Here is a 27,164-nt window from a genome sequence, read left to right on the forward strand (position 1 = left end):
AACACTGGGTTTTTCAGCTTCTGAAGAGTCTGACCCACAGCAGTGTAGACAAGTCTTTAAAAGACAGCTGGGACTTGTAAAATGAAAATGGTCAGTCATAAGTGGTCATATCTCCAGTAAAGTGAGTCTGACCACTTAAAATTAGCAAGTTATTTTCTTACTTACATACACCTAGTTTCAGTAAGGGTCCCCGTTTTATTCTGCCCTGCAGACCTTACCTTTCTTACTTGAGTGCTATGGCTCTTGCAGCCGTCACAGTGCATTCAGTATGGCTTTAAAGAACGCAGGGTAAGTAGGGATAGCAGAGTACCTGTGGCAGCGTAGAGCTAAGAGGTGCCACAAAACCCATCTGAGAACTGCCTACTTGTTGGGCTTGGCATTATCGTAGCTATCGCCAGCCAAATTAGCCACCTTGAAAACAGCCCTGTGCAAACCGAAGCCACACCGTGGGTTGCAGTGCTTCTAAGCTGTGAGCCTGATGGATAATAAACTCCCTAAGAGCTTCTAAGTATGGTAGCAAATGTCTTATTCCCAGTATGGTAAATCCACTGCTGGGTGTGAACTGGAGAAGACTCCTGTTCCCTGTGACGCCCAGGAGTGCATTATCACTGGCCCTTTCAGCAGAGCGGGTTTGAAGCAACACTTGGTAGGGTCCTTTTTTATCCTTCCCTGCACTCTCACCTCTTGCAGTCACTTGCTTGAAGCCACAGTTTCTTTTTGTATCACACTGAAGCAGTTATGAAACTCGGTAATTAAGAATATGGTTTCCTCATCTTGTAAACATCTCTTTTGGTGCCAGATAAGACAATATGGGGGGATTAATTATCGATTTCTTGACTTTGTTTGTAAATTCGGATCCCAAAGCTTAGCTTCCCATTTTAAATTTAAATGAGGATGATGGTAAAAAGTAGTTGGTGAATTCGTGTTGCATGCATGCACTTTACTTTCTTTATTGTATTAAATAAATCCTTAAAAGGTGGTGAAGAAGAGATGGCTGAAGTCGCTGAAGCAGAGACAGCCACGGAAGAGGCTGGTGCAGCAGCTGCTGCCGGACCTGCAGCACAGGATGAGAGTGCTGGGGTATCCCCAGGCACTGGAGGGGAGAATGACTTACCGGCTCCAGAGGCATCCCCTGCTGTGGAGGAAGCCCAGCAGGAAGCTGCTGCTAATTTGGAAGTTGCTGCTAATTCAGAAGCTGCTGCAGTGCAAGGTTAACTTACGAATGCGGTTTTGGGGGGTGTGTGTGTGTTGTGGGTTCTAAAACTCTGCCTCTTACTACAGAAGATTAAGAGCAAGCGTCAGTATTCCTAATGGAGTTTGTCCTGCAGTGGAAACTAATTCAGGTGTTACCTTGACATATCATGAGCGTAAGGTAATTAAGTTTATTAAATCAGTGTCTCTAAAAGCATGCTACCTGTGGCACTGGAGTTCTAAAACCCTTTTCATTCTAAAACTAGTAGAATGAAAAGTCTATTTTACTGCCCCATTCTATTTCTCTTCTTTCAGATCTTACATTAAAGTGAGCGTGTAATATGATCGGTTAAACAGTTGTTTCAGTGACCTGGTTCTTAAGGATTTGTGAAGGAATATAAACACTTTATTTCGCTGGCCATTCCTAAGATAGTCACGCTCAAGAATTATAGCTGTTCTGTCAACGTAACTTGAACAGAATCTTGCATAGCAACCAAAATGTCATGATCTCAGTGTTAAGGATATACTAGACTAAAAATCTCAGAATTCAATAAAACATCCAATTGGTATTAAACACTTAAATCAATTAGTGGCTACGTACTCAGTATTTTGAACTGTCACGTTGTTTGAAATATTTTGGTTTACTGTAATTTTAAAAAAATGACAATAATACAAATGCAAACCTATCCGTAAGTTGCACAAAATACAGGATTATAATTTAACATGATTTTTTTAGCTTGCTTTTTTTTTTTTTTTTACTGCTAACCTGTAAGGATAGAGTGATGGCTTATCTTCATACCTCTTGATTTGTTCAGCTGAAGTGGGAAGGGACACATATAAAGCAAGTGCAGTTTCTCCGTGGATAGGAAAGCAGCAAACATTTGCATCTGGTGTCTTCAGTTAAAAAACCAAACCAACCAACAACAACATCAACAGAAAACTTGCCAGCCTATCACGAAAGAGAAACTTCATTCTAATTCTTGCTTTGGAAGGGAAGACTTCAGCGTGGCTGTAGCAAGTATGAAAACCACTGAAGCGGTTTTCAGCTTCACTTAAACATGGAATCTTTACTGCACACCTATGTTTGACTGACTTTGAGAAAACAAACATCTACTTGAGAGGTTATATCTAAAACACAGGTCAAACTGAGATTAAAAATGTTTTGACTGCTAGTCCGTGGGAGGTTATCATAGTACCTTGAAAGGTACTAGCAGATTCCAGAATTGGTTTTGCCTTTTTCCTTGGTGACTCCGGTGAGAAATGGGTGCATCTTAGTTGCCTTTTTAACAAAGGAACTTGAGAAATGGTGCAGCGCTTCAAATGGCTGACTTTTGTGAAAGGTCTAGGTATGAATGGGATTTTAATTCACGTGTGAATAGCTCCTGCGCTTGTCTGCAAAACGATCCATTACAAATAACATTGTAAAACAATACTTGGTCCAATCTGGTAAAAGTAATACAGCTAATAAGAAGTACAAGTAAGTGTATTTGTAGTGACTATTACTGTTTACATATAAAGATATTTATAAGGTAGTAGTTAAAATACCTAGAGCCTTAAAAATTTCCATTTCTATGACAAATGTGGTGGCCTTCTACGATGGGGTTACAGTGTTGGTGGATAAGGGAAGAGCAACTGGCGCCATCTACCTGGACTTGTGCAAAGCATTTGATGCTGTCCCACACGACATCTTTCTCTCTAAATTGGAGAGACATGGATTTGATGGATGGACCACTTGGTGGATGAGGAATTGGCTGGATGGTTGCACTCCAAGAATTGCAGTCAACGGCTCGATGTCCAAGTGGAGACCAGTGACGAGTGGCGTTGGTATTGGGACCGGCACTGTTTAACGTGTTTGTCGGCGACATGGACAGTGGGACTGAGCGCACCCTCAGCAAGCTTGCCGACGACACCAATCTGTGTGGTGCGGTCGACACTCTGGAGGGAAGGGATGCCATCCAGAGGGACCTGGACAGGCTGTAGAGGTGGTGGGCCTGTGTGAACCTCATGAAGTTCAACAAAGCCAAGTGCAAGGTCCTGCACATGGGTTGGGGCAACCCCAAGCACAAATACAGGCTGGGCGAAGAATGGATTGAGAGCAGCCCTGAGGAGAAAGACTTGGGGGTGTTGGTTGATGAGAGGCTCAATGTGACCTGGCAATGCACGCTCACAGCCCAGAAAGCCAACCATATCCTGGGCTGCATCAAAAGAAGTGTGGCCAGCAGGTCCAGGGAGGTGATTCTCCTTCTCTACTCTGCTCTTGTGAGACCCCACCTGGAGTGCTGTGTTCAGCTCTGGGGCCCCCAACATAAGAAGGACATGGACCTGTTGGAGCGACTCCAGAGGAGGGCCACCAAGATGATCAGAGGGCTGGAGCGCCTCTGCTATGAGGACAGGCTGAGAAAGCTGGGGTTGTTCAGCCTGGAGAAGAGAAGGGAGACCTTACAGCAGCCTTCCAGTGCCTGAAGGAGGCCTACAAGAAAGCTGGAGAGGGACTTTTTACAAGGGCAGGTAGTGATAGGACAAGGGGGAATGGCTTTAAACTGAAAGAGGGTAGATTTAGACTAGATATAAGGAAGAAATTCTTCACTGTGAGGGTGGTGAGGCACTGGCACAGGTTGCCCAGAGGAGCTGTGGATGCCCCATCCCTGGAAGCGTTCAAGGCCAGGTTGGATGGGGCTTTGAGCCACCTGTTCTAGTGGAAGCTGTCCCTGTCCGTGGCAGGGGGGTTGGAACCAGATGATCTTTAAGGTCCCTTCCAACCCAAACCATTCTATGATTCTATGAATATTTAGACCATTTCATTTAGAAAGGAAGTAGTCTGGTATATGTGAAAGTTAGTGAACTAGAGCTGTTAAGAGATGTAAGATGTTTTAAAATGTCTTGCAGTGTTTACCTCTGTTGCTCTACAGAGCAATTGCAAAATTTCACTTTAAGGAGTGGGCACTTGCTTCTATCTAGAAGTGGTTGAATATTCCTTTCACAATGCTTATCTAGGAATATTTGTTAATTGTTGGATAGGGTAGGATCTTCTGTATAGTAAATACTCCTGCCACTCTGTTGAAGAGGAAGCAGCTAGGATCTTCCCTGAAAAACATTGTCCATAAGTGGATTAAGTCTAAGGATCTAATTCTAGACGTGGTGACTTCATGTAGTTAGTGGTCACTGTTTTGTAAGAGGAAATATGACTTGTCGCTGTTAGTTACTGCTGGTGTTGACTGGAAGTGGATGCGCTATTTAGAAATGACTGCTTTCTTGGATCTATTTTCTCTGGCAACATACTGAAGAAAACGGCACTAGAACAACTCTTCTGTTACGTTGATATTTATAAGGGATTCTGAGGGTCGTTTCAGGTGTCCTCTGTCAAATCTTGCTGCAGTGGTTATTTGCTGTGTGGTAAAGCTGGCAGAAACGAACCTGTGGGATATAAAATTGTTGAGAAACTTCTGCATATTGTTTCAGCCATCTTCCGTTCAACCTCTCATCAGGATATCGTGTATTAGCTAAAGCATTTCATATCAAGCAGCAGAAGTTGTACTTTCCCTCGGTAATTACTAGTTTCTAAAGCAAGGGAGTGTTCTGCCCGGTGTAGCGTTGCCTGATCTCTTTGATGTTTCTGGGATGTTAAAACTTGCTTCTGAGAACAGTTCTCTCATGCCACTGGTCACCAGTGAAGACTATTATAAATAAATGTTTGTTACGGGCGTGCCGAAATCAAGGGTGGGCCCTGTGGATCTCATAGGCAGTTCACGTGAGGTTCCCCGACTGGGGCTGTCCCCCTGTGACTGCCCTGTAACTGGAGTCCTGCCCTGGGAGGCTGCAGAGGCTCCTGCCGCCAGGTCACCTCAGCCCTTTCCCTCACGCTACGTACAAGCTAGTTTCCATTGGCATAATGCTTAAAATAGCAGAAGATGGTATTTTGAGTCAAAAGTTCTCTGCTCTCCATGCACCACTTTGTTCAGTGTTTACCTGCAGTCAACAGCTATTTGTGTTTTTAAAAAAAATAATTTTATAATTAAAATCCTTCTGGAAATACCTTTCAGTTTTGTATTTAACCATCTTCATCGTTTGTGTTGTCTCCATTTAGAGGAAAAAAAAATTGTCTCTATGCTTTTACTGAGGTAGAGAATTCTTTCTTTCAGAACTGCCAAGGGAAATGCAGGCTTAGTTTGAAAAAGAATGCTTATTTAAATAACTTCTATTAGTTTTGTTGGTAGCTTGATGTTACTTCTGCAGATGAAGGTGCAAGTATTTTTATCATTACCAGTAAACCTCTGTTTTTTCAAATGCAATTGTTTCTCTTAATCTATAAGGCTTTCTGTAATGTGGTTGGAAGTGCAAGGTGCCAATGGACGTTTGTCTCCAGCTCCAGTATACATACGTATGTATGTATACAGATAATGTGGATGTGTGATTATACGTGGATGTGCAAAAAAAACCCCAAACAAACAAAAAAATCCGAACCTTGGAGGTAGGTACTTAATCAGGATAACTTCAATTTCAGAAAGTTAACTACAGTTGTACCTGGCTGGAATTTTCTCCTTGCCTCAATGTAAGCAATTTACAACCCGTTACTGGTATCTGGAATTCTGTGAAATACTGTTGCCAAAAACATTACTGTGCCATGTAGCTCTCTTCCCAAGGTTTTAACTTCCTCTAAATTCCAGTTTTCTGTACCTTTTTATTACTCAAGCTGTTGTGCTCTCACTCTTGGTTACTGCCTGATGCTGCGAAGTTTCCTGCTCTTCTCCTTCTAGTGTGCTCTGTGTCCAAGCACCATAAATTAAGACCAATTTTTCTTCAGATAGAACAAATGCTATAAAATGCACAAATTGGCGAGCTGCTATTTGGATTGGGGAGTGTTATTACATCTGTGACTTAGTTCTTGGATTGCCGCTATAAACTTTTTTTCAACTCTAGTATTGAGGCTTGCGGTTTTGGCATTATCAACTGGAACAGCAAAAGCAATTAGCCCAAAACCGTGCTTTCTTGGACTCCAGACTTCTATAGCATAGGTTCTTTTCTAATTTTGTAAGCATTGAAGGATGTGGTCTCTTCTCTGTTTGTTACTTCAAACGTGGTTTGAGTTAGGAACGAGGTTTGGGGAGGATTAGCGTGTGAATGTGCCAGTGTTTTCCACGTTAAGCTTCGAACGGCATTACAATGCCAGTTGTCTGCAGCCTAGAGAAACAAACGCAGGCGGCACTGGACAGGAGTTACTGCTTTCTGGACAGGGCTTTTGCTGACGCGATCGCGCAATGATGCCAAGCAGACAGAAACACCCGACGTGATCAGGGTACAGCGGTTTTCCTTGGTAAGTTACCAAACTCCGGATGCGTATTCAAATGCTCTGACGCTGGGAGTATTTTGAAGATTGCTGAAAAGTCCTTCAAAGTAATTTGCAATTGCTCACACTTACTCAGAGGCTTTCAGAACGACGTTGCTCAGTAAAACAAATACATGGAGATGGAGGAAGGAAGATAAGCTGTGCGACCGGCGTCTCTTTACAACCTTAGGCGTTGGGGTAAGATGCAGCGTGCGTAGGGCTGGACCGACCTCATCCCTTATGATTATGCCACTTGTTCACAATTGGACTTCATGAAAATAACTTACACTTTTTTTTTTTCTCTTCTCAACCTCGCTTGTGTAGATCAGAAGCATCTCATAAGAGGCCTACTATCTGCCATTTTCACATGTATAATGTCATTGCGTGAAATGAATCTCTGGGTGTAGGCTGGTGTAACAGAAGACAGAATCAGGGAAAGTATTCATATCATCTGACAAAATCTCTGCTTAATTACCAGCTGTAATAAAGGTTTTCTATTCTGAATCTCCTTTTAGAGGCTTATTTTCCCTTCATTGATTATAGTGGACTAAGATAGCTAAATTAGGCTCTAGAAAGTTGAATTAGGTGAATATTATCCTACTGGGGAAGCATCCATATCTGTGGAACGTCTGTTGAGTATTTCTGCTTCACCTTTATCACTTTCTTCTCTCCCTTGGGCTGCTGCATTTCTCTCTCTGATTGCCATACAGTGGCCGCTAGTCTCTTCTCTCTTCCTTATGTTTTTCCTTCATGAAACTGAGCTTGTAGGTGAGTCGTCATAGCGTAACTGGAAAACCTCTGTAGGAAGAATGTGAACAATATTTAGAAAAGACTTCTGTAGAAGTTGTGAGCATCTGAAGACACAAGTTGGTAAATGGGGAGACTGTTTGGTTTTCAACACCTTAGCTGAAGAGAGAGTTTTACAGCATGCACTGGGCTGGGGGGGAAGATTCCAGTAACATGGAAAAAACCCCAGAACTTCCCAGCTGTGAGTGCAAACAAGTCAGTGGGGGAGAACGACATAAAATAACTGTCTTCCCATTTGTCTATTGTAGAACAAGGGCACAAGTCGCTTCTTAAAAAAAGACTAAAGCTAGTAAAAGGACATAAAGTGAATAATGCCTAAACCATTGTCACCGCTAAGGAGAAAATTGACTTACTGCTTTTTACTAATAAAATATTTATAGCTCATTGTCAAGACTTAAAAAAAAAAAAAATAATAATCCTAAAATAACTTTATTTCTCTAAATTGGAAAGCAAGAACTCACTTTGGTCAACAAAACCTGTTAGCATTTACTTTACCTTAGGTAGTATTACCTGTGAAAATCTCCTGTAAATACAGGATGCAGAGGAGTACTATTAGTTTCCTGCTTTAGAGAAAATGGCAACAGGGACTCCTTTCTGTTCTCCTGTGGTGGCAGTTCAAACCAGAATGATAACGATGGGGATTTTTATATTAATTTTTGGGCAGCGTTTCTCACTGCAGAGAGAAACATCCTTTTCAAAAAACAACATGCTGAACTTCCGTTGCTCCTTTGAAAACAATGCAAGTGGGTAAAACTTGGTGCATGACTTTGTATGAAGAGTGTTAAAGAAAATGCCTAGCTTTTTAATTAAAAGCTTTTTTAGAACTTCCGAAGGATTTCGCACATGAAGCAATTAGCGCATTTTCATATATGCTGTTTATGTTAACTTGCACTAGTTTTCCTCGTGATCCATTCCAGTCAGTGGCTAGATGTTTAAAACAACCAACCCAACACAATGTGAATTGCTTCTCATTGCTACAAATCCTTGTTACAGAATATAAAATGATATACTTGAAATTATATGAGGTGGTGTAAACTGTTCTGGATTAATGTGATATGCACTGTTGTGCTTTTATTCTGACCATTACAGGCATCTCTGAATCTTTTTTTTAACCATACGTTGTAGAATAATCTCTCTTGAAGTGAGTCTTCTGGTCACTAGTATGAAGTAATGAGGCTTTACTTAGGAGCTAGTGATGTACGTTAGGTGCAGCCAACCTGTGAAATGTTTGGTTGAACGAAGTTGTTTCTTTTCTTGCTGTATGGAGTGAAGAAAACCTTTTTTTTCTTAAAAATATGCTTCATAACGCCATGGTTTAGGCTTTCAGCTGGACCTCATGGATTTTTATCTGGATTACTTATGGATGGCTTGCAAAAAGAAAAAGCAGCACTATATTTTTATAGTGGCAGGATTATTAGGAATCCCAGCCTTCCTTTGTTCATCAGTTTCTCAAAGACCTTGGGCTCTGAGCCTCTGGTTGGAGTTTAAGTTATGGAATAGCTGAGATGCCAAAGGGAGAAAACTCCTGATGCCCGTGGGCTGTCGCCAGGCATCGCTAGGTAGGGAAGGCTGGGGCTGCCTTCGTGCCATGTCCAGACAGCAGGGTGGTCGCGCCAGGGCAGTTCCGCAAACAATTTCTTGGGAGCAATGTGGGCTTCGGCAGTCGCTAGCCACTGGTTCCTGTCCTGTGCATTCAAGGAACTGATCAGACTGAAAAATAATCAGTGCTTTTCTAAATAATTGGTAGTTCCCTGATTCGGTTCAGCATGTAGAGCTGTGAAGTTTATTTTTTCCTGTCTGAAGCTCAAGTGCTGAATTCGGTGTCGGAGAGAGGCATTGGTCTGTGGATAACCGTCCAGTAGACTTTTTTTTTTTTTTCCTTTTTAAGCCAAATGTTTAAGTGTTGGGTGTTTTTGCTTTCCAAAGAGATGGATGACTTACTCTAGCTGATTATAATGTTAAACGGTCACTGAATAAAAGGCCAGTGAGCAGAGAGAGAGCATTTCAAGTAGTCCTGCGTGAATTCTTGAACTAGTTTTCAAACATGGCAGAATTTAACTTTTCAAACGTGAATTCTACTCCACTGTCAGCTTTCTGTTAGCGGGTCTTTAAACTATGAAAAGGAATGGCGAGTTTTTGCTCTGCCTACCCTAACATTTCAGGGGACACCCCAAGACCCTCAGCGGACCTTACTGAGGAGAAGCTTTGTGTAAACAGAAGCATCGCATCCTAGTATGAGTAGTTCTCTAAAAGGCTGAGTGAAATATTGTTTCTGTTTTCACAATTAAATTTGACTCTTCCCCCCCGCCCCCCCTTTGGAATTAGTGTGTGACATTGGTTATGTGATAGGCAGCTTGAAATATCAAAGCCTTTTTTTGTACTCCAGCTTTGGTTCGTGCGCTCCAGGCAGATTCCATTTGTATTATGCTGGCTAACTTGTATTATTTTAGCTCCATAAAGCCAAATTCTTCTGCAAAGAATATTTTTAAAAGTAATTGAACCTGACATTCTGCATTACAGATACCAGCCTCATCTTGACTTGAAAAAAAAAAAAAATCATGATATGAAGGATACGGCTTTAAGTAAAATGCTTCGCTCAGAAAAGTGTATTTTTAAATATCTTTAAAAATTGCAGGAAACCAGTGCCTGTTCAGATTTTTTTTGTTGTTGTTTCTAACTGGAACTATCACCTTTAAAATTAATCAAAGGATTAGGATTAGAAGCAATATATGATAGTTTAAAATATATTAGTAGGGAAATGCAAAACTGGGGGGAAAAAAAAATATAGGCTGTACTCCTGAGAAGGCTGTGGCTATCTTGTATGGTCTTGTTATGAAACTTCCATCCTGGGGGGGAAAAAGTCCCCACCTCTCCCTGAGCAAGGAAAAAACTGAATATAGCTTTCATCTTAAAATCTGGAACAGCTATCTTCTCCTGTATTGTAAATAAGGAAAACATACTTACAAAGCCACTTAAAAATACAAGGTAAAAGCTCAAAGTCCAGTAAGATTTAAAAATATAATATACAAGTTAGTTTAATTATGCCTGCAGGCAATTTGTATCAGTCATATATGAACTGGTATCAATGGATATTAAAAGTAATAAAAAAGTTTCAACACAAAAGCACTCCGAACAAGGAGAGCATTTGCAGCAGTGCTCAGTTGACTTGACAAAGGTGGTAAAACTGCTGCTGCAGGAGTGAAATTCTGCATTTTGCGTGCCCCCCATGCTTTTTTAGAAATGTGGACTTTTCCTTCCTTTAATGCTGCACTGTGAGAGACAGGTTCCTCTGTTTTTACATGTTAAGAGAAAGATGCATTTCTTTCACAAGGTGAAGTGCTTCACCTGCAGGAGGACGGAGGAAAGCAGCTCTTTCCTTTTTAGAATAATTTATTTCTATGTGTAAAATAAGTTTTGTTTGTTTTCTTAACAATTAGTTGCTAACTAGCTGCTACTTCAGTGGAAGTGTGAAGACCTAACCCTCACTTTAAAGTGGCTGAGTTTTTTGGAGGGCTGCTCTAAGCTTTAAAGCAGTGGTTTAAATTAGCACTAAAGAAACCTCGGTGGTGTAACAGAGGAAGGTGTACCTTGCTCCCAGAGTAGTCCAAGCTTGCTTAGATGGAGGAGCAGAACTTCTCACTCCCAACTCATCTGCTTACCCCTCTGGGCAATGCTGACATGACTGAGATGTGTGGAATGCGTAAAGTCAACCAGGTGTTTCTTCTTCTTGATCCCGTCTATCCTATTGCTTTCTTCAGGAATTGTGGTCAACGACACCTGACACATGAAATAATACGTACGTACTGGACAATTGGTGGATTGCTTTGTTAGCTCTCGCGTGCGGTACGTGGTATGAAACACAGCTTGGAAAATCCAGCTTTGTGAACGCTGACCGCTGAAGCCTGACAATATATGCCCTGTAGAAATACTATCAGAAACAGTATCTTCGACAAAAATTCTTGCAAGAACCAAGTTCTCGGCAGATTTCAGAATCCGCTTATCATGATCAGTGCCAACTCAATTCGCTCCATACCTCCCTCTCACTTGCCTGCTTCAAGATCACCCTATAGCGTGTTGTTTCCCAGGTGGTAGGACATGACTGCCAGCGTGAGCCCGTTTAATTTCAGACTAGAGCTTTGCGTCCCAGACAAAAATCCAGGCTGATTCTGCATAAAAACTCCCTCAGGAAAGCTGGAAAGCTTGTTTTAAATGCTTGAAAGCTTTGGGGGAAGAGGCCATGCAAGCAGTAGGATCTGGGTTCTGAAAGTCGATCCCCGTGTGTGGGGTTTTGTGTTGGGGGTTTTTATTATGAGCAGGAGAAAGTCAATCTGTGTATGGGTGTTTTTATTTTATTCATTATTAGCTGGAGCAAAGACGAGTCAGTCACACAGCAAGTCCCTGCTTATCGTGCTTCCCTGTTCGGCTGGGGGAATGCTGAGCTCGCTAAATTCCGACAATTCAGTTGGCGATCATGAGGATGCAGAAGCGCCCTGGATTTGTTTTCCATTCTACTGTGAACACACAGAATTGTAGAGTCCTGCGCTCTCAGAGCTGCAACTTTAGCCCTTGTAAGAGTAAAAATTGTGCCTTTAAAGACTGCAGGAATAATTACTTTATACAGGAAGCAGCTTTTTTTTTTTTTCCTTCACTGAAATTATAGGCATGGTTTCCTAAAAATTGTATTTCTAGGTGGAACTAGATGCTGGATATCATGCTAATAAGTTACTGGAGCTTCCTAATGCTGCTGCCTTATTTAAAAAAAATTTAAAACCAAAAACCTAATTTCCTTTTGTCTGTAAGATCAATTTCCTTTTCTGTATTTACTCAACTCAAAACAGATGCGTTTTCGTAACATAAATGGTTTGGTATTGTGTTTGGTGCATATGCAATGTGCTGCTGGTGCTTCCCCTGTCATGTTCTGTTCCTGCGTGGGCAGCTGGGAAGGACGTATTTCTGCTCAAAATGGTTACCTCGTAAAGCAGAGGAGCGAAAGACCACTTGAGCGTGCATAAAGCTATCCTGGGCAGAAGGAGGCGATATTTTTGTTAGGGCTCAGTGTTACACGTAAGCAGCGGATATTACAAAGATGTTGAGTTATGTACTGATGGTTGCATAGTGGAAATATGTCAGGGGTCTAACTGGCCTGAGGCCGTTTGTCCTCAAAATCCTCGGTATGTTACAATCCCTTTGAATGCTTTCAGAACAGCGGTTGATGCAATATGCAAAGCCTACCCGCTTGCATACAGGTAGTGAACGTGATTAGTTTGATTTCTCTGAGGCTTGACGTTCTTTTATATTGTTTTTTGTTGAAATTGCAAGAAAGTTAAGCTCCTAATTCAGATCTGTAAGTGCAATAGTATATACCAATGCCTAGCAAATTGGAGAAAACTGTAGCCACTGATACTGGGACTTAGCTACTTATCCCAGGGGAAAATTTAAAATTGGCAAATGCCTGGTGAAGAAGCATAAGGAAAAATAACTATCAATTTTTCAGAAAAAATAGCTAATACTATACGCAAAGGCTGAGATTTTGCTAACCAGTATAATACCTTGTATGAAAGTGTGAAGTGTATAGCTTCTGTAGAGTAATATATCCTGCTAAGATTAGGAGAGGACACGACGCACCAAACACTCCATGAAACAGTAAAATTATGAAACCATTTAACTCCAGTGCTATTGATGAATGATGGGGGCGTTGTTTTCCCTCCTACAGAATTAAGAAAAAAACCAACCAACCCCACTTTTGTGAATATAAGAAGAAACTAAAAAAAAAAATCAAGACCATTCTCATTTTTGGCAGATTTTAAATTGTATGGGTCAGGGTGAATCATCATTTGGCTGCGACCAGTTTCACTGGAGTGCTGCAAGAGGGGTGTTTTGTTAAAGATGTTAAGGAGCTGAAGTAGTATTGTGTAATATCGATAATAAAGCAGCTGGGCATTCAGTGGAAAACATAATACGAAAAGCACTTAAATACCATGTGTCTTCATTGCAGAGAAGCAGTTGCACAATGCAGACTATTTTGTTCAGTTAAAGCCTGTAGAAATTGTAAGCAAGCTGGCATAAATAGACAAAATGGGTCCTAGTCATCACGGCAGAAGGAAAGACGGGCACTTCAGAATTTCAAACTGATCATCATTGAGAAAACAACACAGAACCAGTTATGATGCTGTAACTCCTCTACAACTCTGTTTTGAAAAAATAAAGCAGCTTAAATTTTTTAGTATTTGAACTAACAAAAGTTAGAAGTGATTTCAATTACATCTATTAATTGCCGTAGAGTTTCACAACAGGCTTATTAACAACTTTGCAATAATTGAACAGACAGAAGTAAAATCCTTCTTCCAAGGATTATGGAAGATGAGTCATCATTGTGCCAGGCACAGATTAAAATCTCTTTTATGAAACAGGGTGTTACTGCAGGATTTTACATGGAATAACTGCGAGAGATTAAGCTGGACTGAAAAAATACTAAATGCATGCAGACTGAAAAAAAAAAAAAAAAAAAAAGTGGAGAAAAAATAGCCCCGAGGTTAACTTTAACATCCAGGGAAACAAAAAGGAGAAGCTGCTAAACTGTGTAATGCTTTGTGCTACCAGCCGATCGGGAGGAGAGGGTGCGAGGGACTCGGCAGCGTGCCTGGAGCTCCCCGCAGAGAAGGGGCCGTGCGGCCGCCCCCATTCTGACAGAGGCGGGGGGCGCGTTCTCCGCGTGCCCGGCCGTCGTTCAGCTGGCGTTGTCCTGGGATCACAGCCGTTCCCGAGGACAGAGAAAAATGTGTTGACCTCCTGAGCAGGATACAGAGCGCTTGTTCCAAGACGGAGCTGTGCGCAAACCACCAAAAAATACACCGAGATTTGTTTTGGTATGTCAGATTAATGCTCGAAATAGCTTTCATGGTTATAGGCTGGTTCTTATTTCCATGGTGCTCAAAGCACCAAAAGACACTTAGATAGCTCGCTGTAGTTGCAACAGGCCAAAGAAAGGATGCCAAAATGATCTTCGTGGGCCAGCCTGAGTCTTTGCTGGAGAGAATGCCTTCGGGCACGGATAATGACCCGCTGCAAGCTGCCACGTCTGGTGCTGCCACGAGCAAGTGTGCTTGGACCCCCGGCTCCTGCCGGCTTTCTCTTCTGGAAAAGAGCACTTCACCGGGGGACGGCTCCTGCGAAACTCTAGCCACGTGCGCTCAAGGAACGGATGTGAAAGCCACTTGAATAAAAGTACCAGCTGGAGCTTTCTGCAGTAACCGAGGGCAATTACTCGTAGGTACAGACATAGCTTTTCAAAAGCGCGATGCCTGTCGCAACAAAGCCCTTTGTATTTTAGGGAGTGACAGCTACTCTGCAGAGACCCGGATGGACGCATTGGGAGGAATCCATATTTTGTTGCAGTAGATTGCCTTTCTGATAGCCATAAAGAATACTTCAGACCAGAGACGAATCGTTCAGTACAAGTGGTATAAGTGTTAACGGTTGTTTTCAAGGGAGGTATTCCTGTAGGTGACAAATAAACACAATTCCCATTCAAAGGAAATAAGGCTTTATTAAAAAGCAGGAAAGTCCATGTTGCTCCCTCAACTTGCTGACTGATCTACTCTTCTTAGTGAAAAGAAATTAAAACACTGAAACATCACAAGAAATAAACTAAAATTAGCAAGATGAAATACTACAAGCCAGAAAGCAAGTTTTTGGTAATATAAACTGAATGTTTGATGTTACAAACTCAAAAACAGCAGCTTGTCACCATAGCAAATATACTGTATTATATCAAGTGATGCTAGCTATAGAATAACTAATGTTCTGAATTTCAAATGTACTATTTTTGTTGCATGGCTGTTCCCTATAAAGACAAAGGTAGCCATTCCTGATGTTTTTTTCTGTTGCTTCTTCAAAATTCAGTGTTCTGCAAAATAAAGTGAAATAGTTGATGTTCAGAATATGCTGTATTTAAATAGCTGCAAGCTGACATTTGGAAAAAGGCATGGGATGCTAGCTCTATAAAACTCTTATTTACTGCATTTATTGAACTTCTAATGAAGTAGTTTAGTTAGCTGTATTTCACGCATGTCTAGCTTAGTATAGGACACAATTTGTAACAACGAAGTCCCTGCAAACCTTGTCCTGCCGAGCAGTTATGGTGTGTGATGATGGAGACCTCCAGCAGGAAGGTTAGAAGAACACGGTAAGAGAGAATTTACTCAAGTAAAATTTAACGTGTAACTGGAAGATGTGTTCAGTATCCCTGCAGAGTGTATCTATATATAAACGTATTACCTATTACAGACTTTTTATATACAGATAGATTGCTTTATCCTTAAGGAGTATTGAAAAATGGCTAGTTGGCAATCATGCTACACGGGAATCACAGCCTGAATCTTCAGCCTGATGTTAGGATATTTCTGCATTAAAACTACCCGTGACGTCTTTGCAAGGTTATGTGGAGTGCATGTGTAATGTCCTATGGTGTGGATCAGACTGGGATTATTTCCATGGAAACTTTACCATTAGTATCTTGCCCATTGTTAATGGCTTGACAGAAATCGGAAAATAAAATGAGGGTACCTGCAAGGGAAAATACATGTTAGAGAATACTCATCTTAGTCTAAAGACATGAAAATAGCTCATGTTTATAGTTTTCTGCCCCAGGGTTGGGAAGAGCCAGACTTTCCCTGGAATTCCACTTGCAAAATTTTATTTGCATGGTAAAATTTAATCATCTGATAGATCCTGTTGTCTTCAGTTACTTCAAGTGTGTACGTTAGGCAGGTACCTCATGCTTTGTGAGCCTTGACTGCTCGCCCTCATTTGTGCCGGTGAATGGAAAGACAAGACAATTATCTCTCTAATTTGATTCATAGAAACGGTGAGTGAAGTCTTGGATGTTGCAGCTTCTTCTGCCCACGAGGAAAACTTAGACGGTGGCAAGGAAGGAGTAGCCTCAGCAGCTCAAGAGATTTCTGACACATCCTCAAGGAGCCAGAACACTGATGCTGAGGAGTCGGGGCAAACTTCAGAAGGTGCAAGAGTACAGCTGCGTCTGAAATGTTTTGTCTCTGAAAAGCACGAGTAGCTGTTTGCACTGAACTAGCTGCAAGAGCATGCAGAACTCAAGTGACGCAATGTAGCTGCTAGCGATGACTGTGTTTGGCATCGTAGTGTTAGCAGAAAATTTAATTTTGAAATTGTATGCTGTGCAGTAGAAATAGGTATTGCTAAATTGGATCGCGGGGGTGTTTTGAGCTCGGTGCCCTGCTAAGTGGCTAGATGTAAAGTTCATTAAGAACAAGAAATTCTCCCTTGTGTTGCACGTGATGTAACACAGTTTTTTAACATCTGACTTAACTTGAAAGATAGAATTTTCTTAAATTATATTGCTGTAAAGAAAAATATAGAGCATGTGATATTTATAAACCTTACGGTGTTTCAACGAAGCTATAAGTGATCTTATATTGCTATTGAAGTTGAACGACAGAATTAAATGCAAAGAAAAATGTGTGTTAAAATCATCAGTGCGGAGATTTTCAGAGGAGTTTGGAAGTTTGGCCTCTAAACTCTTTTACAATTAGAATTAAAAAGCTACAAGGAAAAATGTCTGTATACCTAATACGACTTTGTAAATTGTATCCCTTGAGTCCAAAGGATCCTTTGGACTAAAGGAAACAACTTGATTATTTGTCATCGAATAAGTTGTTTCCAATGTTTCTCATTGGTGTTTTGTCTCTGTTTTCAGTTTCTGTGGAGGAGAAGACAACACCTGAAGAAGTTGCTAAGGAACCCTAAAGGTACACGGTACGACTGCAGCATGTGGTTTCCCGCTCCTCTCCTTTCTTTTTTTTCTCAGTTAGTGGCAATTGCAGCATGTGGTAAGCCTGCACATGCGCTCTGATGGTGAATTTGTATTTCTGCTCCCAAGAAGTACACTGCAAAAAAGAACCTAACTGCAGTTTTTCTTCTTGTTTGGGAACTGTTGTGGGCATCTTTTGGAGGCTAGGGAGCAAAGCTTTTCTACATCAATTGTCATGCTGGGTATTTATTTATGGCTTTATCTTAGTCCCGTGCAAACTGGATGAAGACCCAAGAGTTGTAGCTTTCTTCTAGGCAAAAAGTGTTCTTTGGACATTGGTTTAAATCATATAGATACTGGACTTCTGGATTATTGCCCTACACAGGCGAACTCTTCTCTTGTTACCCTCAGTGTAAACATGGTGAAGTTGTAACCTTCTGGACTGTTTTTTTTAAAGACGTTTTTTCACGATTAATCTCTCTGCACTTTTAGTTTGTGCTGATGAAAAATATTGAATATAGTATTCTTACAATTTTGCTAGTATCTCGCTCAGTTGGCTTTATTATTTTATAGAATTAAAAAAGTTGCCCACAATATTCTTACTATTTTGCTATTCTGTGACTCCCCTTTCCAAAATGGACTGTAGGATGGTGATAGAAAGCTGAGGGGAAAAAAAAGTTTGGTTGCAATATGAACACGAGTCTTGGGAGAAGAGATATTAACTAGAATAGAAACAACTGAAAGTTAAGCAAATAAACCTCCCAGGTCAGGAATTCTCAAAATTATTTGCTGCTAGTTAACAGTTCATACACTAATTCTTGGAGCAGCAGTGCAAGAGGAGAAGGAAACGGAGCAAAGGAAGTTATTTTTCATTGTATCCTCAAAACGTATGTTCTAAATACACTTATACAACCTTATCATTATGTTCTGAGTCCTTTGCAAATGCACGTTTGCTTATTCCATCATCCACTGCAATATAAAATAAGATAATGCCTCTTATCTTCTTGTCATAAAAGGTAAACATTGTTCTTAAACTGCACGGTCTTTTTCCGTGTTGTTTTAGCATTTGAAACTAAGAAAAAAAAATTAAAGCAAAGCCAATCCCACAATTATAAAATAATTTACAAAATGCTAGTGTTAAGATATATTCCTCTACCAAGTAGAATTTTTGTGTTTTACTGGGAGTAATGGTGTGAAGGGAACAGGTATTTAATGAACGTGGGTGAGACGTGCAGAAGAGTTGCAAGCCTGTGCCTCTCAGAGCTGTTATTTTTGCTCAAAGTGAAAGCTAAGGGCATCTGAGAATATCGCATCAGAAAAATAAGTTACCAAGAAATTCTCTCCGCTCTGGGACACATAGATGCAGTGATACAGAGAAAGCAATAGAGTTAGGAATCTCTCTTTTTCCCTGCAAACACCTTGCAACCCTAAAAATTGTCGCATTGTTGTTCCAGATTTTGATTTAGACAACAAATACCCAATACATCCAACTCAATTAACGAAGGCAGAGACGGTAACTGAAGGGGGGGGGGAGTGGGAGGGAAGGCAAGCTGCAGGAAGCACCTTTGATGATGAACAAATTGAAAATAGGTGAAAAACAGATGAATCTGCTACCAGAATATGCATGCACGGAACTCTGCTTAAACTGCTTGGGCTCTTTTGGACAAAAAAAAAAAGTCTTTTTATGAATATAGCATCACAAGGTTACAAAAAAAAAAAAAAAAAAAAGTCTCTTACTACATTCCGATTCAGTCTTCTTGTGGAAAAAAAAAAAAAAAAAGTTTATCAAACTTTTTACTACTTAGAGCTGGAAGATTGCCGCTGGATTGAAAGCCAGGCTGACTTTTTCCAATTTACAAGTCCAGAGCCACAATGCATTCCCAGTTAGGAAACAACTAATTCTTTTTTTAGTGTCTGCTTTGATTGTAAGCACTTTAGGGTATGGACCTTAACTTTCAGTTTGCATTAAAACAAATCATACTTTTGGGGGAATTCAAAGCAAAAAAAAAAAATCAAAAGAATGTTGATGTGAGAATCAAATTAGTATCTGGTTCACTTTTTAAAAAAATACTAACTATTCGGTGAAGGGATAGAAGTAGTAGTAATGGATGAAATCCCCAGATGAAGCCTTGAATTGATGCTGAGAACATGCCTGAGTAAGAATATACCGTTAGTCCCCTTTCTTTCCAGAGCACAGCAATTCTTCTGTCTGTGGCTGTTGGCCCCAAATTCACACTGCTATGAAGCTTCTTATATCAGTAATTTCAGCAAACACAATTGGTTTACCTCATGCTTACAGTTAAGCAAGTAACAATTTGTAGAAGTAAGGCTTAGTGGAACGTGTCCAGCACGCAGGGGAATGCGTTTATACCTGAGCAACACGGCTGAAGAGGAGGGATTCCTTGAAATTGGGCTTTGTTGGTGGTAGCAGAGCAAGTTTTCACAAGCCATCAGATAAGCATGATTTACGCAGCAGTAGCGTTTACACGCTGTAATTCACTTAACTGATAACCTGCAGTCAAATTTACAGCGTGCTTTGAACGTTTGCAAAGAAAAAGACCTGATGAATCAAGTCTGTTGCTAAACATCGTGTATTGTTGCTTCCTCTAAACCAGATTCTTTTTTCTTTTTCCCAGTAAGCAGTGCTGAAGCCTTTGAAAAGTTTAATGGAAATATTTGTGGCAATCAACCCGCTGATTCCTGTGTGAAACCTCATACTCTTCCTTGGAGACATAAAAGACCTTGTGCAGTTTGTGATACCACACACTGCTCATTAGGACCAGTAGTCATTGCTGCAACAGACAACCTAATACGATTTAAGTTGGTTAGAGAGACGCTTCTGTGATTAACATCTCTGCTGTAGAAAGTAGCACCCAGTAATAACTGTCAAAGCACCACCCAGCATGTAATAAATACACGTGCTAAGAGAAGCAGTAGACTTAACTGAAACCATGTCAGGTGAACTCGTTCTCGGTCTTTGTTGTCTTGTTACGTACATTGATTTCTTACTTTTGGTCCAAACTGTGGTGCGTAATAATACCGTTGTAAAATTCCATGCTAAAATGTAAGTAAAAGGTTTTAACCAAGTTAAAATCTTATAAAAATTACCTGGTAGTATTTTTAAATTGGGTCACAGGGAAAATAACAACCTTGTTTGCTCCCAAGTTTGGATTTGCAATTGTAAGCATAGGACATTTGGCTGTACGAGACCTAATTTTCCCCCTGCATAAACATTTCAGATGCTACCCTTCCTTGCACAATAATATCCAGGAGTAAACATTTTTAAGGCTTCTGCTTTCAGAACAAAACCCATTTGCAAGTAGTAGGAATAGGTACTTTACAGCAGGAAAATCAAAGTAACACCAGTTGAAGTTATCATTATTGATTGAAGTGGTGGCTCCTACCTTGGGGGTGCTGGGCCCCGTTTCTACCAAACCTCATTCAGCTTGCTGTAGTCTTTCAGTGTTGTTCTGTCTTAGCAGTGACGTGCAGCGGTGGCATAACAACACGGAGGTTTGAGAGAACGCTCTTGTACAAATCACGAGCAATTTAGGCTATGGTAAAGCACCTGTCCCGAGCGCTCGCGGATTCGCACCAAAATTCCCATGGAAGGCTATGCCACAGTTGTTCAAATGGACAAGGATTCTTAGGGACTAATAAAGAACAGAATAGCTAAATAACCTTGTCGTGTTAGTATTATCTTAATAATGAAAAAAATCTGTAATGAATAATGGGTCTGCATGACGCTGTTCTCCTAACCCTCCGTTGTGCTATGTGCATGAGTGTGCATCTACCACAAAACTTTTACTGGGACCCCCACCAGCTAAAAAGCGTCACAGCCATCACAGAATGGCGGTAATTCTAAATCGGGGCCAAATAAGGTATATTACACAGAATTTATATAGAAAGTGTGAATCATAAGGTGTATCTGGCTGCTTTCTCTTCAAGCAGAACTTTGGAAAAATGTTGAAAGGGAAATTACAGCATTATGACATTCCTACCCATGGCACAAAGCCACACATCCTCCTTCCCCCATCATAAAGCAAATTATAATAGCATTCCAACAAAAATACAGCCTACTGCCCCTGTACCTGCTTAGGAATAACTGGAATAAGGCAGAGGCAAACTCAGGCTCCCGAGCTTCAAGAAGCCATACCACAGTCTTCTGCTTAAAGGATAAAGCCACTGTGATTAAAAGCAATTTTTGTAGACAAAGCTACTGGAATAAAAGTCTTAGACTGATATTTTGTTGGATGAGAGTCTATCTTTATTTATCTGCTAGAGTAAGCATCCTATGATGGATGCACACTCTTAAATGTTCTGTTTTGTCATTTTCACTAATTCCCAGTGAAATAAACTGTTTCTAATTTCTGCAGCTGGCAGTAGGGTTTCTGAAATTGTAGGCTTTGCAGAATGTCCCTTTATCTCTGGAACTGCTCCGCTGCATGGCAAAATATACTCGTCCTTGGGAACAGGTGCCCGAAGAATTGAAGCACAGCCTATGGTGCGCTTTCCAAAGCTTTTAATCTTTCTGATTTCAAAAAAATGTAAGAGCCCCAGGATAGCCTGTACATATGCTTCATGTCAGAGATCCCTTTTTTTTTTTTTTAAAAAAAAAAAAAAGACACTACTCTTGAAAGCCAAAGGAACTAGGGATATATTATAAACTCTACCCGTGATGACATGTAGCACAGCATGGCCTGCTTCAGCACTTGGTTATCCTAGATTAACAACAGGAATGTTTGGCAATTCGCAGAGGGCTGCCCTTCAAAATAAACAGCGAATAACCGCATGCGGAATGCCTTGTTGCTTCGTCAGAAATTCTTTGTCTCACTGGTTTAGGTGGTCCCTAGCCATCATCGATCACTTGTATCAGTCATGTTAGTATGGAGCCTAATTACCACACAGATGAATATCTTTCTGTCCTTCACCTCCAGAAAAGTGAATTTTTGAGTTGCTACACAAAAGCTGTGATGAACCATAGAAAATGGTGAAAGAGTATTGGTTCATCGAGGAGAACAAGATCACAGCAGAGAGCAGACACAACACAAGACTAAAGGAGATGAGGGGGAAAGGGTTTGTTCTTGACAATATACTTCAAAGCTCAGAGTAAAACCTGAGATTCCCAAATTTGTCCAAACTGCAACTTGCTCCTCTGCAGCCAGCAAGTATCTGTGAAACCAGCTGGCAAAGCGTTTCACCTCCCTCTAGCCCTAGTTCACGTGAAGGATGACAGCCTGGTGCTGCTAGCAGCAATTCATCTAGCTGAAAGGCTGGAGACAGATGAAGTCCATTTAACAGTTTCAGTTTTACTCTTTGCCCGTGTTGTCAACGTAGAATTTCAATTTTTATTTTCATTTGCTTCTTAAAAACATAAGACAGTTACTTAAAAAGATCATTCAAGCTGCAAGTTGGTACTCAAAATTTGGAAAATCTGAGAGTGAAATACTTTAACCAAGATTTCTTGTGCCTGTGAAGCAAGCTTAGATGATGTAATAAAATACTGGTTTTTATCTGTTTTTCTGGAAGAAAAAACAAAAACCCAACAAACCCAAACCAAGCCAAGAACTGAGGCTGTGCTTTTTTTTCCACCTGTTGGTCTCTCTCCTTGCCTCTCCCTCATAAATTTTGAACCAACCCCAACTTCTGTTTTACCAGAAAGGTGGGAAGGACATAAAATTCCTAGCAGCTGAGTGATGACTGAGGAGATCGGTAGCTTATTTTGTTGTGTTTACCAGCAGATGAGCAAATGCAGCTGAGCAGCACTTTGGTGGCCATAATCAGCTTCTGCAGATGCTGTTTCCTCTCTGCTGGTGGTTAGGGGGTGAAAGACCGAGCCAGCAGCGCTGCAGGAGGAGAGCTCAGAGGGCACAGGCACGGATGGGGTGGGGGGAGACAGGCAGGGACAGAAGGCGTTTTGTGTGAAAGGACATAGGAGCTAGTGTCCCTTGGTCTGCTGCCCATGGATTAGCTCATTTCCACAGCGTGCTGTCCCCGTTGCCACGCAGACAGTTCTGCTCTTAGGAAAGGTATTTCTTGGTTGTATGTTTTGCTCTTGCCCTGCAAACCTGCTGCAGAAGATGGAAGGCGTGCAGAATGGTGGAAATAAAGTCTATCCTGGAGCAACAGGCATCAAACGTCATCGTGGGAAACTGGATTCTCCTGCATTCTGGTCTTTGCTCCTTTGTTTGGGCTGCTGCGGGAGATGTTGCCTCCTCCAACTTTATTGGGATGGGAAGAAGGGCTAAACCTGGAGGTTTCTGTGCTGGAGTTGTTCCTGCCATTTGCTTGAACTACAGGTAATTAAACAGGTTGTTGAAATGGCATGATTTGCTTAGTGGTTTAGTTATCTGCAAATGTTCTCCACGTCCTCGTGACATGTTATCAAACTCAAACGATGGCTTTAGCAAGCTCTGAAAGGCTGTTTGCAATTGATGTTCAACAGCTCCTGTATAACAAACAAATGGGAAGCTTCTGTGGAACAGAATACTCGTTTTCATGTGGTCTGTTAATTATTTGTATCAGCTTCATGTGCAGATTCAGTGTCTCTTAATTATCTAAAAACCTTGCTTGTTTAGTGATAAATCATTTTCCTTATTTTAAGCCTTCATGACTTAATGATCCTTCAAAAGATATATGTGTGAGCTCTGCTTGTGCCCTAGGAAAAGTGTTATACATTGCTATAGTTTCCATGCTTCATCTCGGGAAGTTCGGCTGCCCGTACTTTGTCTTCTCAGTTTTGCATTGACTGCAGTATGCAAACCAATTAAATTAAAGGGGAAAATATAGAGAATAAGTGAAAGAGGAGAGACAGTAATATGTACCAAGATCATATTTCCGCTTTCTCTTTCCCTCTCTGTAATTAAATTAAATTACTGAGGACTGTGGAGATTCATTGATCACCTTCCCATAATGTGATTTTTTTTTTTTTTTTTTCCTGGCTTCTTTCTTCCTGCATAAGGCTATTTTCTTTCTCAGTAGTTACTGGGGAATGTTATTCTCCAGTGAGGGCTAATTGAGAATAATTAACCACTGGGCAACGTGCACTCACATTATCAAGCAGAAGAGGGCACTAAATCAAAAGCAGTATGATTGCTAAAACCTAGAACAGAGAAAGAATCCCCCATCCCCAAAACCTGGAGCTGAACAATATGGGAAGAAATGAATAATGTATGCTTTTTTTTTTTTTCTCCCCACTGGAGAAAATTGGCTTGATTTTTTTTTTTGAAGTTTAATCGTGGTTTGGAGAAAATCCAAATCATACAGATCCTTTTCATTCCACTGTTGTAGTAAGTGACTAATTTCCAATGCAAAGTATTTGGTGCCGAGGCTGTTATAATACAAGAGGAACCAAACCTGGAGTAACTGTTCAAGGCTTGACAGTTCTTGCCAATGGGAACACAATGAGGCTGGATGTGAATGTCTTTGTTTCCACTGAAATGATTAATGAAGTTCTATAAAATCAAAATCACTGCGGTCTTGCCCCTTTTCACTTATTACAAGCATCAGCAGTAGAAGGACGTTACACTAAGTATTCAGTCCTGGTTATAAACAAAGAGAGAAAGACTTTGAAGTGTTTGAAGTTGTTACTTTATGAGAAAACCCTTAATGGCTTGATTTCCACGCCCTGCCCGTTTGCTTTCAGCATACATCTGCTCAGAATCTTGTCTTCTGTACCAGTTCTGAGAGATCCTCACTGGGGCACCGTCCACATGAAGACATTTACTAATTGCAGAGCTTGGATATTCCTAAATGAAAAGGAGTTTCCAGTGCTGAAATAATATGCTATGAAATATAAATTTGTCTTTGAGGACAATTGTTTCATTTTTCTTTAAAGCAAAACAGTTGAAAACAAACTAGGTAGTCTCCGTAAGAAATTTCTTCTCGCAAAACGCGACAGTTTCCAAAGGGTTTTCCTGTATCAGAAGGGTCCTGTGTGAGCGTTCTGCTTTCTGCTATGTCTAAATGAAGAAAATCAACATGCCATGTATGTTCCGTGTATTTTTTTGAGTGAAAATGAGGTAAAGTCCTCTTTGAAACTGTAACTTAGATTTTTTCCTAAAATATTGCAACTGCTACATTTTAAAATATAACTAACATACAGCAACAAACTGCTATAGACTTTCCTCCTTTATATCCCTGTAATTCCTTCTTTCTTAAAAGCAACACAAATTTATTCAAGGGTAAAATCCTGCCCCTGACAGGCTTGTTTCAGCATTGCGTTGCTCCCCTGCTCTAATCCCATAACTCCCCCGTAATTAGTGGCGTTACAACCCCTGCAATGCTGAGGATCAGAAGCTTCTTGTGCTTATCTACTTTACAAGCAAAGTAGCATTGTAGTTGTAAGGAAAGGAGGGTGTGTGTTTGGCTTTTGGTTCGAGGTTTTATTTTATTTTCTTTGAACTTGTACGCCATTAAGGAAAATTATACAGGAGGCAGAATGATTCAGGAAAGATTAGGATTACATGCAATTTAAAGGCTTTACTGTAAAATATAAGCTGCTTTAGTAGCCTACAGCATGAACAAAATCAAGGGGTAGATAGGAAGTTTAAGTAAGTTTGAGTTAAGCTGACGCTACCCGTGTGTCTTCATAGCACAGAAACCTTGCATTCGGGGGCAACAAGAAGTCTGAAACTTTGCCTTAAAGTTGCCAGATCTGGAATTCTTCACAGATGGAACCTTTATTTATCCGGTATTTATGCTTGGCAATAGAAATATGTGAATCATCAGATCTACAGACCTCAAATTAGGTTCCGTATCCCTGCAAAAATAACTCCAAAAGCTGGTGAGCCTTGCTTGTGCGTGCCAAGCCAACCTGATCCCCGGGCTGGGGTCAGGAAGGCGTATTCCCCGCTGCCCCGCAGGCAGGAGTGGCTGCGGGAGGTGGGATGCCTGCCGCTGTAAAGTGTGAGTACCGATTTGCTTTCTAGGATCGACTGGTCGTCGGACCAGCACCTTGCAGTGGCAGGGATTTAAAGCGCTGGTGCCATCCTCCACTACTTGTCTGTCATTTTTGTGTGCCTTTTGTACAGAGTATTATAGGACTTGGGGAAACGTTTGTCACTTTGTCATATATGAAACAGATATCCAGTGACCCTTTCTGGACTCAGCATTTGCGGTGTCACTACCCGCAGTTGCCTGGGACTGGTACTAAAGATCTGTTCCAGTTACCAGTAGCGTGTCAAAACAGAACAACTCCATTTTGGAGCTGTCCAACTTGGTCCACTGCATAAAACTCCATTGGCAGGATAGATGAGGAACTGGTCTCCTGACTTTTGTGTCTGCTCTGCACTGGGGTACAGCGACTCAAGGATAGGATGCTGTCCAGACCGCTCCCGCTTCTCACCGTTCTGAGCGACGTTCTTCCACCAGCAATAATCTTTGAGCTCTCAGCTCGCAATGTAATACTTTTTTTCCTATGAGGGCTTGGTAGGGTCTTAGATGTCATCTTACATGAAAGCAAGACCATTCGAATGTTTTAGAGCTGTGCTAGTGAAGCCATCGCTTTTGGGACAAATACGTACAACAAAATATCCATCCCAAACAGCCCATCAGGAATTTCCTTCCTGCTGGCAGAGACAGCTTCAGTAATGTGTAAAGCAGCAGCCAGTTACATCCCTTGTCAATGCATATCCTAGAATCCAACTGTTAGTTTTCGCAAGCATAGGGTTTTGGGTTTGATTTCTACAGAATATCTTTATTTTGGATAATTTTATGCTTAGAGCTTCCTTGAAAGTTCCGAGTTTATAGGTGTACGATTAAAGGGTAACACGGTATGTACCTGAGACAAAGCAGGGCTTCCATTAGGATGCCTTTTCCCATAGATGTATACAAAGCAAGCTCCACTGTAACGTTTGGTTCACCATGGATTTGTGGTCTATATGGAAGTTCCCTTGTCGTCTTTATCTCTGCAATCCCAGCTGTATCCTCTGTGGTCCGTGTGATCCTTTTGCTGCTGCCCCATCAGGCCTTCCTCATGTCTTCTAATCCCATAGTGCCACCAGTTTTCCACTGCATCTCCATATACGTCAAAAGCCTTCTTTTTTAGCGGGGGAG

General features: G+C 41.0%; 1 protein-coding gene across 2 annotated transcripts in view; it reads left to right on the forward strand.

Annotated features, from left to right (window-relative positions):
- The window catches only part of MGARP (mitochondria localized glutamic acid rich protein), a 28,190-nt gene extending 6,840 nt beyond the window's left edge, over nucleotides 1-21,350 (forward strand). The window contains exons 4-7 of one of the 2 annotated variants that reach the window (XM_087737319.1): nucleotides 977-1,210; nucleotides 16,183-16,341; nucleotides 17,055-17,113; nucleotides 19,745-21,350. In XM_087737319.1, the coding sequence (XP_087593445.1) occupies nucleotides 977-1,210; nucleotides 16,183-16,341; nucleotides 17,055-17,104 (443 nt within the window). In that variant the 3' untranslated portion in view covers nucleotides 17,105-17,113; nucleotides 19,745-21,350. The remainder of the gene's footprint in view (nucleotides 1-976; nucleotides 1,211-16,182; nucleotides 16,342-17,054; nucleotides 17,114-19,744) is intronic. The other variant, XM_087737320.1, reaches the window with a different exon arrangement.
- Nucleotides 21,351-27,164: the final 5,814 nt, after the last annotated feature.

The sequence above is a fragment of the Nipponia nippon genome, unplaced genomic scaffold (genome assembly GCF_047370975.1).
Source record: "Nipponia nippon isolate SJK-2023a ecotype South Korea unplaced genomic scaffold, ASM4737097v1 scaffold_6, whole genome shotgun sequence".
NCBI lineage: Eukaryota > Metazoa > Chordata > Aves > Pelecaniformes > Threskiornithidae > Nipponia > Nipponia nippon.